Source organism: Cyprinodon tularosa, unplaced genomic scaffold, assembly GCF_016077235.1.
Source record: "Cyprinodon tularosa strain WSP-4 unplaced genomic scaffold, ASM1607723v1 ctg26, whole genome shotgun sequence".
Taxonomy (NCBI): Eukaryota; Metazoa; Chordata; class Actinopteri; order Cyprinodontiformes; family Cyprinodontidae; genus Cyprinodon; species Cyprinodon tularosa.
In genome coordinates this window covers 1,802,117-1,816,645 of record NW_024038961.1, presented here as the reverse complement: position 1 = coordinate 1,816,645, position 14,529 = coordinate 1,802,117, and the positions used below count along the sequence as shown (strand labels likewise).

Genomic DNA, 14,529 nt, shown 5'->3' with positions numbered 1-14,529 from the left:
CACATAAATGTCAAAGTTAAGCAGTTTGACGAGGTTTGCAGAGCCCTGACGTTAGTGTGAGATCCTATGATGAAGTGCAATGCGAAAATTAATTGTCACCTCCAGTAGTGTGTAGCGCATGTGACAGCTGATGCTTTGCTGGGCTGCAAGGGCAGACTCTGCACCCAGAAGATGAATGTGAAAATCTTCTTTCTCCCTTCTTATCAGTGTCATCTGCTGTCAACCAGAACAGACAGACATCTGCTTCTTTCCACATACACGCTTCCACACCAACTCTGAAATAGTGGAACCACAACCAGTGAAGCTTTACGGGCCGGCTGTATTTCACATACCTGCCATGTGGTTCTGTCCAAGTTTCGTTTGTCTGTACACAGCCTGTTCGCTTTTCTTAGCTAAAAATAATCCCCCACACACACTTAGAACATGAATTATGGAGGAAGGGGAGAGAGAGGGAGATACATTCAGGTCAGAGTCAGACCCAGTTCTAAGAGCTCCGCTCCCTCAGGATGATACTACTAGACCGCAGAATTAAAATTCAGCTGGTATCATCTGAACGCCGGACGTGTTCTTTCTACAGCGTAGACTATCTCAATACAGGGTCAGAGAAGGCTTTGCACTTTTACATTATAGACTGAAAAGTTTAATCCTATTTATGCGTCTGAAAAGAATATATTAAGTTATTTTAGGAGTTACTTTTCTTATTGTAATAATGCCTTCGTAAGCTTCACAATTATTATTTGTTAAGTTGCAGGGAGGGAACAGTTTGGATGCATCTCAGTCAAGATGTTAAAAACAGGCCTATCAACACCTCTTCAGGCCACTGATTAACACGCTGTCATTTTTGCACCCAATTATATGGCGCATTAATATATTTATCATAACTCGCTAATTTGTGAGTCTGAGAATATCTCGTTTACTAATTTTATTTTTTGTCTGTTTTTTTTTTTTGGTTGCAGTTAGCCAGAACTGAACTGAGCTGTTTGTTTCCAGTCCCAGTTGTAAAGCCTGGGTAGAAATTAACACCTCTCACTTGTAGTTTTATGTTGATATTGGAAGGATCTCTAATCCACGCCAAGTTTTTTGCAAACGACTTCTTAGTTTTCGGTCCTTTAAATGCTGGCTAGGATTTGCTCTTGTTCCTATAAATACACTTCATACTTGCCAAACTTGGGAGCTGCCGTAGCATGCTCACCAGCAGAATAAGAAGGCAGCAGGTTGTGGTTGTAAGAAGCTTTGCTGTTGTAAATGTTGCAAAAGGTTCACTTAATAACTCTAAGCTGAAAAAAAAAATCTCCCATCTTGGATTTTTTTCACTTTTTCTTTTTTTCCTAAAACAGAATTTCCGATAGACAAAAAAACTACAATTGGTTCTGACTTTGAAAATGAAAGAACATTATTCCAGGTCTTTACATAGAGTTCTGTTCAGGCCAACCCCTGAAAATATGACGCAATTGCAAACAGGCCATTCACTTAAAAAACAAAAATAAAAATCTCTCGACATGATAATAATAGTCAAGCATTTTGGCCTTTATGGGAGAGGGACGAGAAGAAAACCACATTTGAAATAAAATCCATAACTACTGATTCAAGTCTTCTGCACACCATAGTATGAAAATCAAGTCGTTACTTCTGCAAAGCTTGTAGATACATACTCCACAACACTCAGGTATACATTAGTATATTTTACTCCATACATCAGGACATAAATAGTAATGTTTTGTGGGAGAATTTCATGCTATTGATAAAGCTATAGCCTAAGGGCAAAATGAGCACATATAGCTGGGTCTGATTCTTGAATACAGTATTTTTTCTTAGGTTTCTTAAACCTGCATTTTTAAAGGTGGAAAATTCTACTTTAACCAAGGAAACCATGACAGCCTTCGAGCCTGGCATTTTTCATGCCTTTTTCCTTCTTTGCTTGCTGTTTGGTTCAGATTAAAGGTTAAAAATTTATAGCAGAAGTTTAGTGAAAAAAAAAAAAACAAAAAAAAAATAGATCCTTCCTGTGTGAGTGTTAGAAATTTAATTTGTCATGCTCAGTGGAGCACCAGTTGTGCTCCAACTGCTGCTGAGTCAAATTTACAAAGAGAATCTCACACTCAGATACATCTAAAAGAATCCAAAACACAAGTAGTAATAAAATATTTCCCAATTTTGTCAGTTTCTATGCCTTACCATGGGAGTGGACCGTGAAGTGGGCTGCAAACATTCAAAGCAGGTGCTCTAAACATCACGCCAACACGCTGAACTAATCCCTCAAAGCTCCTGCGCACCTTCCTTTGAAGGCTGCAGACGGGGCTTTAGGATACGCCGGGACTTACCAGTGTACTTCTGTACAGACATAAACACTGAAACAGGTGCAGTAACTCCACAGAAAAGTGGGGATGATTTTATGCACATTCACACATGCCTGAAAGACGGTTTTATGGAGAAGAAAGTTCTTAAACACCCTTGAGTTTGGCTGATGAATGGGATCCCTGTTAACCCATCAGACATTTATATTTTATTAACCTAATCATATAAGCAATGCTGTTGCACAATCCAATTGTATTTCAGTAGATTAAAAGCTTCTGGTATTAAAAAAAAAACAAAACATAGTTAGCTTCATTCTAACCATGGTTGACTGTAAAATGTGATTAATTATTTGCTATTCAATCTAATTCATCAGGGAATAATGTCTGTGCAACTGTGATTAGATTGTTTAGAACTCATTCAGGGATGCAGTATGTAGAAACCTGACAAGTGACATATACAGATTGGTCCCAGAGACTCGGCACACTCACTGTATGCTTATGAATGTTTGTTGGTGTGTGTGTTTGCAATGACCAGCCTTTTAATAGACTTAAACCTATGTGTGCATTTAGGATGTGCAATATGTGGGTTTATTTCCTTTGTGCACATTCAAGAACTGTGCAGCTCTGCAGTCCTGACCTTGTCCTGACAGGTTGGGCTCTGTTTGCTTATTCAGGTCCCCTATGTCTCTGTGCCAATCTCTGTGCCTTTACTGACAAACAGCTCAAATGTGCGGCACCATCCATCCATCCATCCATCCATCCATCCATCCATCCATCCATCCATCCATCCATCCATCCATCCATCCATCCATCCATCCATCCATCCATCCATCCATGATAAATGCTTATACAGTACCATATTGTCAAAACCAACAGAGCCTCCTATGAAGATCTAAGCTGGGTCCCAGACGGATCTACGACTCCAATTATTTAACCAGTAGTTGTCATATATTTCAAACCTACATAGCTATTCTTTTTATGTCAATTATGCAACCTCTGGGTGAATCCCAGTTGGGAGCCTGTTCCCTTACAGTATTGACCCAATATGTAAATAGTGCTTGCTGGTGACAGCATCATATTGTGGGGGCCAGAGATAAATGAGCAAAAAGTCAGTCTCAAGTTGTCCAAAGATTGCTGCAATTTTAGCAAAAGATTAATCTCTGTTGTTGAACACAGATTTATCTATCTATCTATCTATCTATCTATCTATCTATCTATCTATCTATCTATCTATCTATCTATCTATCTATCTATCTATCTATCTATCTATCTATCTATCTATCTATCTATCTATCTATCTATCTATCTATCTATCTATCTATCTATCTATCTATCTATCTATCTATCTATCTATCTATCTATCTATCTATCTATCTATCTATCTATCTATCTAATGTTGTATAAACAAGCTCCCACTTTTCCCTCTCTTTCCTTTCAGTGTGTGATTGCGCGTTCAGCATGAGTAACATCTATGAGTCTGCAGAGGCCACGCTGGGCTTCATTAGTTCTCCATGCCTGACCAAAGTGGAGCTGAGAGTGGCCTGCCGAGGGATCTCAGACCGCGATGCCCTCTCCAAACCAGACCCGTGTGTCGTGCTGAAGATGCAGTCACACGGCCAGTGGTTCGAGGTACGAGATAATGGGGAGGGGTAATAAGAGAGATGCTGCTCCAAGTAAATGAGTCTCCAGCTGCGAAAGGCTATTTCATATTCAGAAAATGATGGTTTAATGGTCAGGGCAGGAGAGGGAATCAGGAGTTTGTCATTCTTTAGTGTTCTTTTATGACACTCATTCAGCATTTATGAAGCATTCTGATTATTAACTATAGTAGCGATGACTCTGAATTTTTAAAAGTCCAATCTGGATTGTCACTAGGGTTTCAAATGTTGTCATGTACTGGATAAAGTTGAATTTCATATGTATTTTGGCATCTACTGTATTTTTGAAACATTGGTCTTGGATATTGTTCCAATGTTTTAAGTCATTTAAGTAAAGTGTACCAGAGGTGGGTGGGAGGAAATGGGATCTGTCAGAATTAGTTACAATAAAATATTGCTCAAATATGAGTCAGTTGAATCTTGAACATTTAGTCAATTTGCTGCATTATTTCTACTGATCTGAAATCACTTTTATATAGACACAAGCCATCAGTTCAAGCTGTATTAATTTTATTCCATGTTTAATTTGAGGAAGATATACTCTATTACTACTTCCTTTTTTTTTATAATTTATCTTATTATTTTGTTTATCTAAATGCTGAATTAACTTGCTAACACTTTTCATTTATTTATTCTATTCTTTTTCCATGAAGAATTGTATGATTTGTATCCATTAAAACTGCTTCAGTAAAAAAGTAAAATGTTCAAAAATCAGACTTTTGGAAATTCTCTGGAGGTGAAATGAAAGTTAGTTTAGGATCATTTTTCTATTCCTGGGAGTAGTGGATTCTGAATTTTTTTAAAAAGGACCAGCAATGTGTCCTTAAAGGACATTTTGTTGCAGGAACTTGAAAAAGAAAATAAATGTTTGTGCATATGCAGTTGCACTAATGCATGTTGAAGAAAAAAGATCTATAACTCATCCAATAAAACCTTTCATCCCACACGTGAGATTGATCAACATAGGTCAGCTTTTGGTGCAAATCTTCCTGTTATTTACAGTCAGTAATGCTAAATTTAGACATGAGGCAAGTATGCAATGCATGTTCTTAAAGAAAACACAAAATTAATTTTATGGTAATGTCTGGAACTGTGTCAGCGGGAACTTCACCGACTAAAAAAATAATAGAAAATACAATCCCTAAAAATATTAAGTCAATTTAATCTCACCATACCACTCAAAATATCATAAGCAAACAGGTTGCAGACAAAAAGAAGTCATCCATTGGCACTTAATGATTTTCTAAAGAATGCAGTTGCATTTTTGTTTTTAAAAGTTGAATGTCCCATGTTTCATAAAAAAACAACAATAAAAAAACATTAATGAAGCAAAACATCCAAGTTCTTCTCACCAACCTAATCATCTAAATCTAAAATGATAAGAACTCTTTATTTGCTCTTCTTACAAACTCATTTTCATCAAATCTCTGCAAACATGTTAAAATGCAACCAATTTTTTGATAGCTGTGTGACCGATAGCTTGTTTCACTGAAAGCCTTTAGCATGATCTTAGCCTCTCAGCTGGATAATCCTAGTGTTTTTTTTTTGGTAAATGTTGAACCTGTTAGATGCCATTACCTTAACAGTTTTCATACTGCAGAGGCTAAGATATTGCAGCGTATTTTAGCACCAGTTTCACTGCCATTCCCTTCAATTCGTCCTGAGAGTTTTGTAAGTTTCCAACGCTGCAGGAACCTGAATGAAACACACCCAGCTTATTTGTTCACTGGATTGATGTGAAACTCAATAAAGGTACTTATTCTGCATTCAAGCTATCATGCCAGACTCTGGGTGTGATGTGTTGTTTAACTTTTATCTAGTATGAGTTATAGATCCTAATTATCATGCAGCTTAATTTGAAGCCAAACCTTTGTTGCAAGCATTGTGTTAATTGTGTTTATCAATCAAGTGGCTTTTATCAGTTCCAAAGTTTACCTTTTTTTTTTGGTAATGAAAACAATCAGACCTTCAACCTACGCGTTCTGTGTTATTTGCCTCTTTCTGAGCTAAAGAGGTCCGAATTAGATGGAGAAAACATCTTCTCTGGGTCGTTTTGGCAGTGGAAATGGATAACTGGTGCTACTCTAAAGTGTTCCACTTCAATTCCAATTATCAGCGTGGCTCACATGCTTTCCCAGGCATTTTAATGGACTAGAAAAAAAGAATATCTGAGCATAATTAAAGTCCAACATTGAGAGAAAGATAAATCCTAATGAATTTTATAAAATAAGCAAATTTCTATCCATTTTCCATATTAATTTAAACATACCATTAAATAGGGCAAATTTCATCATTTCAATTTATAAATGAGATGCATTTCAGTATATTTCAGTAGAACAGAATGCAAAAAGTATTAGTCTTTTTCATTCAGTTTAAAAATGGAAATAATGCTTTTTACATAAACAGTTTGATAGTATTTGATATATTATTTTACTTATTATCACCTGTATAGAAAACAGGATATTTTTAAGGAGTTGCCCACCATCCACCAAGATGACTCTCATCTTCCTGAATGTAAAGTTGAGAGCCATGTTCAAGGGATATTAACTGCAAGTTGAGTGGAAGGAAAAACTTGCAAAGAAAAGTTGTGCTGGAAACAAGAATTTGGGGGATTGGTGGAGATTCTTAAAGTGTTGACAACAGAGAACGTCAGTGCTTAAAGAGCCACCACAAAATGATCTAGCAGGGACTTGAGCTAGAACCATTAACCCACTTGCATCGAATCAGAAACACCCATTTAACTCATATTAAATAGGCTAAAGGGTTGGGCTTTTGCCTAGTCTTAGACAGTGTTTATCTCAGAAGATAGCAATTTTTCAAAGATTTATTTGTAATTTGCATGTTGTTAATATTAGATCTTTTTGTTAGATTCCTGTTCTGTGACTGATCTGACACACGTGCAAACATACAAACAAAAGTGTTACACGACAAGTCTTTTTCACTTATATTTCGTAAAGCAGCTATTTTTCCACAGAGGCTCAAGATCAAATGCTCAGAAAGTAGTGCAGGGTTAGGCAACTGGATCTCAAGAGAGTCCACAAAAAGCTACTTTGTTCAGCAAAGTGTGGTCTATGTGTTTATCCGTATGAAAAAATGGGAGAATATGTGCATATGTGGGGGTGTGAGATTGGACAATCTCTGCTGATCAGATTTACCTCCTTAATTGGATCATTGTTGGGAAGCAGCTGGGTGTGTTTGTGCGTGTTTAATGTGTTAAAGACTTCTTTTGCTTAAATGAGTTGCCAGTCCATTGAGGTGAGGGTAATAAAAAAACAGCCAACATCTGGTGTATGTACTATATTATTCCACTTTTTTCTTGCCTTTTTGTGCTCATGCTTGAGCCACAGGATTAACAACAAAGACAAGAAAAAGCAGGCGTTTATTTCTGCCTGCATTCGCGATCTTTTGTTGTCAACACTGTGACGGCCTTTAATTTGGCACTCTGATCCCTTCTGTGTCAGGCAGTCAGAGAGAAGAAAATCTGAGATCAATGCTACAGCTCCAGTCAGATTTCTGTGTAGTCAAACAGCTAGTGGGATTTTTTTAAAGCATCAAGAAAAATCAATGTTTGCAGTCCTCAAGTTGATAAGTGTAAACAATGTGGTAATGGCTATTTGTGGTAATTGCTGCAGTACTGAAAAGTCTTCAAAAGTTCACAATCGATGCAGAGAAGCAGTGTGCCGGATGTTCAGTGAGAGTTTCATGTGTCAGCCCACTTTGATATTAATATAAAAAAAGTTTTTTTAAAGGGACTCTGGCAATGATAAACAACACAGAAGGGGCAAAAATTACAACTTTTATCTAATTTAATGAAAAATAATAAACGTATTAACATAAATAGGAGGATAAACGATATTTAGATACTCTCACTCTTATTTAAAAATAAAGATGTCAATAGGATATAGATCTGGACTTTAACCAGGACATTCTAATCCTTTGATCTGAAGTGATCTGTTAAAGAAAAATTTTTCCCCACCCTAATTGCTACCACAGATATTTTTTCACCTTGGGGGTGTTGCATTCAGTGGGGTGCACACAGTTATATTCTGCACATAGTTAGGCACTAAGGCCAAAAGGTTTATGTGCGAAGTGTGGATTACATGTGATGATATTTGAACAGAATTACTCTTTTTCAACTATGTCAAGAATATCTATCTGGATGTCTTGAGTCTTTTAGAAAACAGGAGTAACGCAATATTCTATTATGTAGTTCAATATAGCTGGTTCTGTTTTTTATTGATATTTAATTAAATCATTTTGAATTGAAAAACCTTCCTGGATGGGAAGCGAAATGTCTTTAAACTTTGAAACAAAGTCCAGTGGATTGCTTTTAACTTTTTTTTTTTTATGATTATGACCTGGATGACTCAGAATCTTCACCAGCATTTAATCAAATGAATAAAGAGTTACATAAATTTGACTTGCATCCACATGCATCCTTTATAACTATAGTTAAATGTAACACACATCTGACAGAAAATGACAACTTATTTAAATTTAAGTTAGGTGGAACCACTTTAAAGGAAATAGTTTTTTCAGTGGTTTAGTATTTGTTGTATTTAAGGTTTCCCAAACATGACCAGCATTGTCCGCTTAATCAACAATCTCATCCAAGGTGATATCTATCGTTTCTAAGATGTATATAATTTTCTGAGGTTTTGGTATACTCAAAAGAACAAGTGTTCATTTTTATTCCAAAGTAGCATATGAAATGAAAGCCAGATTTCTTTATATTTTCTTGCCAATCATTTCTGTCTTAGAAAAGGCAGCCAATCAAATGCTTAAGTCTGACACATGTAAATACGTGTTTGCAGGTGGACCGTACAGAAGTGATCCGCAGCAGCAGTGGTCCGGTCTTCTCTAAGGTCTTTCTGGTAGATTACTACTTCGAGGAGGTCCAGAGGCTACGATTTGAGCTGCTAGACATCAGCTCTGGCAACAATGGCCTCCGTGACGCGGACTTCTTGGGAGCCATGGAGTGCACCTTGGGACAGGTCAGCTTGCTTTCTGATTGGACAGTAGATTTGAATCAAAGTTTAGAGAAACCATTAACTTTTGCTCCTATTGCCAATCCAAGTTGTATACTTTTCCCTCAACTTACTGCCATTTGTCATGTGACATAAACTGCTGTATCTTAAGTTTTACTTTTCAGTTTATGACTTGTGATTATAGATTATAATAACTATAATTATTAATAATCATAAATACCGAAAATCATTCATTTACTCTGAGACCAATTTGAGTACAGTTCTCTAAAAAAAACAACAACCAAAGACTACAGAAAAAAAACAAAAAAAGCTGTGAAAACATGTTTTCAGCTAATTTGGCGCTGAATCACACATGTTTTTATGGTTGGCAGTGTTGAAGTACTCGAGATTGGTCTTGGTCTCAAGACCCGGTCTCGAGACCATTTTTTGATGGTCTCGGTCTCGTCTCGGACTTGACCGCATTTGGTCACGGTCTTGTCTCGGTCTCGGGCGCTGAGGACTCGGCATTTTATTTCAAGACCGGTCAAGACCACAACTGTGGAAATAACACTAATCATCGGAATATTATCAGTTTCTTTAAGATCCTTCTTTTTAATGGATGCTTGGATTCAAATCTAAGCAATAACCTGTCTCATTGGTAAATGCAGTGAAGGAGATCAATGTATTTTTTCAACAAATTATCTGTCTCATAACATATTTCACAACTTGGTGACAGATATAGATTTATTTAAGAAAAGTTATATAATATAGCTTTAATCTGTATATGAGAGAGAAACAAGAGAAATTATTGGCTTGTTTTTCAGTTTTACACAGTTTTTTTTTACAGTTTTACAGAATTTTGTGTGTTAAATATCTAGGTGTTTTTATGTGAATGTGGGTCTTTTAGATCAATTTTTGTGATTTTGATCATGTTTCACATTTTATTGTCACATACTGGCGCAGGTCTTGGTCTTGACTCGGTCTCGATTTCCCTCGGTCTTGATCTTGACTTGGTCTCGGACCCTAAAAGTCTTGGTCTTGTCTCTGTCTCGATACACTCTGGTCTTGGTCTTGTCTTGGTCTCGGGTTAGGTGGTCTTGACCACAACACTGATGGTTAGGCATCTTACAGTTTTAATAGGAGCAAAAACTGATCAACAAAGAAAATGAATTAGTAGTATTTAATGTGCTTAATAACAGTTTGGTCTTCATTACTTGGATATTAAACATTTACTTGAACCTTCTTCAGACATGGCTGCTAAACTTCAATAATGGGAAAAATGGTACTGGTCAGAGAGCTGACAAAGAAGAGAGGCATCCACAAGATCTAACATTCCTAATGAAGTACTTTAATATGAAAGACCCCCACTCGTCTTAATAACCACATGGCAGCCTGCTTGAAATTTGCCCAGAGATCTGTGGAATTTAAACAAACTCACTCTTATGAAGTTGACAGCTCTGCAGTACTTTGACCACACTTACTCCATTTTATGCATGATTTATAAGCATGGCTATGCTATTTACTTTCCATCTCCACCACATTATACAGCTTGAATATAGAACATGGTGTTTGGTAGGTCGTCCCTACAAGAGAATTGGGGCATGTTTATATGGCTTAAATCTTTAGATGACCTCACCTGAGCTGATTTTTTCAATTCTATATAATAAAGCAAGGTGTATTAGATTAAGATTACATGCTGTCAGTTTTAAAGTTCTTTGCAGGTTAGTATTTTGTAATGTAAAATGCAGTCTTTATTTAGCTAATTATGCTTAGTTCTGCTACTAGTATCTGCATCCAGACTTTCAGGGTCCTTGGTTTTCTATTTACATAGAGCTTTAAAAAGCTCCTCCAGACTATTTTCTGAGCATTTATATGTGCATATGCTAATCTGTGCAGTCTCACCCGCTGATAGCTGCAATCAATATTTAAAGATTCTCTTCATTTAGTCCAATCACTCAGCATCCGGGGCCATTTAAAGAGAAAACGTTCATTGCTTCGATGCTCATTAAGGAGATGAGTCGGTTCATTTTTTTTTCAGGGAGCAGACCCCTAGTGTTGTATTGACTATAAGGAAATAGCAGGAAGGGGAGGAATGCATTTGCTTTTATGTTTGCTGGTTAAAGATGTTATCAGCAATGTAAAGCTGGTGGATTTACAATCGTTGGTAGACATACGATATTAGCCTCATAGGAGGAGGGGGAGGATTTATAATGCCAGATAGGTCCTGCTTGATAGGATAACACTGTGCAATATCTTGCTTTTTATCCAGGGTTTTGTTATAAAATGACTGAGTTGTGTAGTCGGATATTAGTAGGAACTTGCTGGTCTGCTCATAAAATGTGAGAGACAACATTACGCATGGGTTTAATGCTATAATTTATCACTGTGAATGTATGAAAGCTGTTTAAGAAAGACATTCTGGGGTTGAAATTGTTACATGAACCCAGCTCTAAGTGCTATTTATCAGTGAGCATACAGTAGTTTGTTGTTAATGCCAAAAATATGTTGGAGATACCAGTCAAAGAGAAAAACATTCACTGTTATGGTGCCAACTTTTCCTCTTTTTTTCTTTACAAAGTTTTCTTACAAAAGTATTCATATTGCCTGAACTTTTTTTTGCAGCTATAACCTCAAACTGACAAGGCTCAGAATAGAGGACCCAGAATCCAACAGACAGGCTGATTTCTAAAAAGCATTTATTAAAAATAAAGGATCTGCAGGGACATGTAAGGCAGAAATATCTGCAGAGGGAAAACTCAAGTTAGTGGCCCAGTATATCTGGCAGAGGATGATTACAAACCTGTGAGTAAGTAACCTGGTCTTAAAGTTCAGTCCGTGCCCAGAGGAAGAGGTGGATTCCAGCCAAATGGCTGCCAACACCACACAGTGAACGCTGCCCAGAGAGTTCCAGATGCTGAAGCCTTGCAGACTGAAAAACTGGATGACGAACAGATCAAAGCAGGCAAAGGAAGGCAGGACTTTCCAGAAGGTGAAACCAAAGTCGGTGTTGAAGAGGTTCACAGGAATCCAAGCCAGAAGATCAAAGATACGAAGAGGTAGCTAAGGGAAATTCAGGTTGAAGTCAGGAATGAGATCCAGGTTCAGTCCACAAGTAGAATCTGAAGACAGGCCAGCCAAACAGATCAGAACAGGCAGGCTCACAGGTCCGAAGGCAGAACGGGTCAGGGTCAGGCAATCAGAACACAAACAGGTACGCTAGAGAACACTCACCAAAGTCTCCAATAATTTGGCTCTTATGACTGGAAGCAGGCAGGTTAAATAGATACTAGGGAAGGTGACACATATAAATGGTGATGAGAAACTGGGTGGAGCTAGATAGCTGAATGGAATGAACCATAAAGCCAGTCGTCAGCATCAAGACCATGACACAAACTAAAGTATATTTTGTTGGATGTAATGCTACTTTCAGACACAAAAGGATGCTTAATAAAAATGTTTTGTAATAAAGGAAAGAAAACCTTCCTTTTAGAGCAGGGGTGTCAAACTGGTTCCAGAAAGGGCCGAGTGGCTGCAGGTTTTCTTTCCAACCAAGCAATAGCACACCAGACTCCTATCATCTCATCAAGTGAGTCCAATCTGAACATGATGACATTATGAAATGACTGGAGTCTGGTGTGCTATTGCTTGGTTGGAAAGAAAACCTGCAGCCACTCGGCCCTTTCTGGAACCAGTTTGACACCCCTGTTTTAGAGTGTAAAACTCCAAAAAGTTTGGAGAACATGTAAATTATTTCCTCCTTTACTACCCCAATTAAAATCACATACAATCAGCTGCTTTTGGTAGTGGTCTTGTTTGAAAAAAAGAGAATATACCTGCATACTGTTTATTTCCATAACCTGAGTTTTTGTTACTTTTGGTTTCAGATTGTCTCACAGAGGAAACTGACCAAAGCTCTACTCAAGCAAGGAAACACTACTGGAAAGTCCTCAATAATGGTAAAACGTCACTTCAGAAGCCAGCTCCACCTCAGCTCAAAGCTAGCCTGACGTAGTCCGACTCAATTCTAGTCAGAATATGAGTCTGATACTGCTCCATAGAGCTGATTATGGGGCGTGTTTCGAACGAACCAGGAAAAAAAATGCCTCTGCACTCAATTGGATAGACCTACAACCAATAAGAGCAACGGAGTGCGTGACGTATGTTAAGCGAGGCATAGTTGTTGTCCACAAAAATCAAAGCGTGCAGTTTCACGCCTAGAATAAGAAGATGAGACTTGATCACGTTTCTCTGTTCCTCTTTTAAAATATCTTCTAGAACAGACCTAATAGCAGAATCTACTCACCCAAACTCTCCAGCGGCAGCCATTATTGTTGTCACCCTAGCGCGCTTTGGTCACGTGGTTGATTACGTTACTCTTGATCATCTGTCCATCATCGTATAAAGTCCGCCCTGACAATTTGATTGGATCGCCTGACAGTGGGCGATAATACTCGCGCTACTATGGAGCAGAGCCAGACCGAACTTCCACGAACTCAAACCTTGTGGGCGGGGCTAAGTTCTGACTGGCACCCAGGCTAGCTCAAAGCACCTACATGCACACAAATTCCAATCACAACGTTGTGCACCTAGGAGCTCTGATAATTAATTTGATGATGCCCCCTCCCCGCTTCGCATTATTCCTCATTTCCATCTAATTTCCATCACCTCTTTCTTATGCCTCTCGTCCGTCTCCCTCTCCTACACCCTTACCCCGCCCTCCCCACCTCCCTCTGTATAGGTGACAGCAGAGGAGTTGTCGGGGAATGACGATTACGTTGAACTCTCTTTCAGCGCTCGGAAGCTTGATGACAAGGTTTGTGCTGTTGTTTGCTTTAGATATTTTGGGAATGAGTGATTTATGTACATTTGTAGTTTAAGGCCGGTGAGGTTTGATGACGAGGCGACTCATGAGATAGGTGGGCACCACCCTGCTAGAATAAACCTCCTTTATCTCCCCAACTCAAACACACACACACACACACACACGCACACACACGCACACACACACACACACACACACACGCACACACACACACACACACACACACGCACACACACCCACACCCACACACACACACACACACACACACACACACACACACACACACACACACACACACACACACACACACACACACACACACACACACACAGAACTAGATTAATTTTTGGCTTTCCTTCACACCCCCGTGCATGTCCTCACCCACAGCCACGCATGACTACTTCAAACAAGTTGTGCCCAAGAGGAATGATGGAGTACAAGCTAGGGAGGGGTGGATAAATTGGAGAGGACAGGAGAGGGATGGCCTGTTGAAACAAAAAGAAAGCAGGGATAGGAGGTGAAATGATGGCTCTGATAGTGTATGAATGATTTATGCCTATGATCAAAGTGATTTTTTTTCTTCCCTTTTCTCTGTGAAGGATTTCTTCAGTAAGTCAGACCCTTTTCTGGAAATTTTCAGAGTGAATGACGATGGGACTGAGTCGCTTGTACATCGAACTGAGGTGATTGAAGAATATCCACACACATTCATACATCCTGAACTTTTTCTACATTTTGCCACCTTACAACCACTAACTTCAATACCCCTTTAACTATGCCACCTCTTG

General features: G+C 38.4%; 1 protein-coding gene across 1 annotated transcript in view; it reads left to right on the top strand.

Annotated features, from left to right (window-relative positions):
- The window catches only part of cpne4b (copine IVb), a 52,210-nt gene that overhangs the window by 2,952 nt on the left and 34,729 nt on the right, over positions 1–14,529 (top strand). Inside the window, exons 2-6 of the mRNA XM_038288853.1 lie at positions 3,733–3,923; positions 8,767–8,946; positions 12,804–12,875; positions 13,658–13,732; positions 14,341–14,424. Coding sequence (XP_038144781.1) covers positions 3,753–3,923; positions 8,767–8,946; positions 12,804–12,875; positions 13,658–13,732; positions 14,341–14,424 — 582 coding nt within the window. The 5' untranslated portion in view covers positions 3,733–3,752. The remainder of the gene's footprint in view (positions 1–3,732; positions 3,924–8,766; positions 8,947–12,803; positions 12,876–13,657; positions 13,733–14,340; positions 14,425–14,529) is intronic.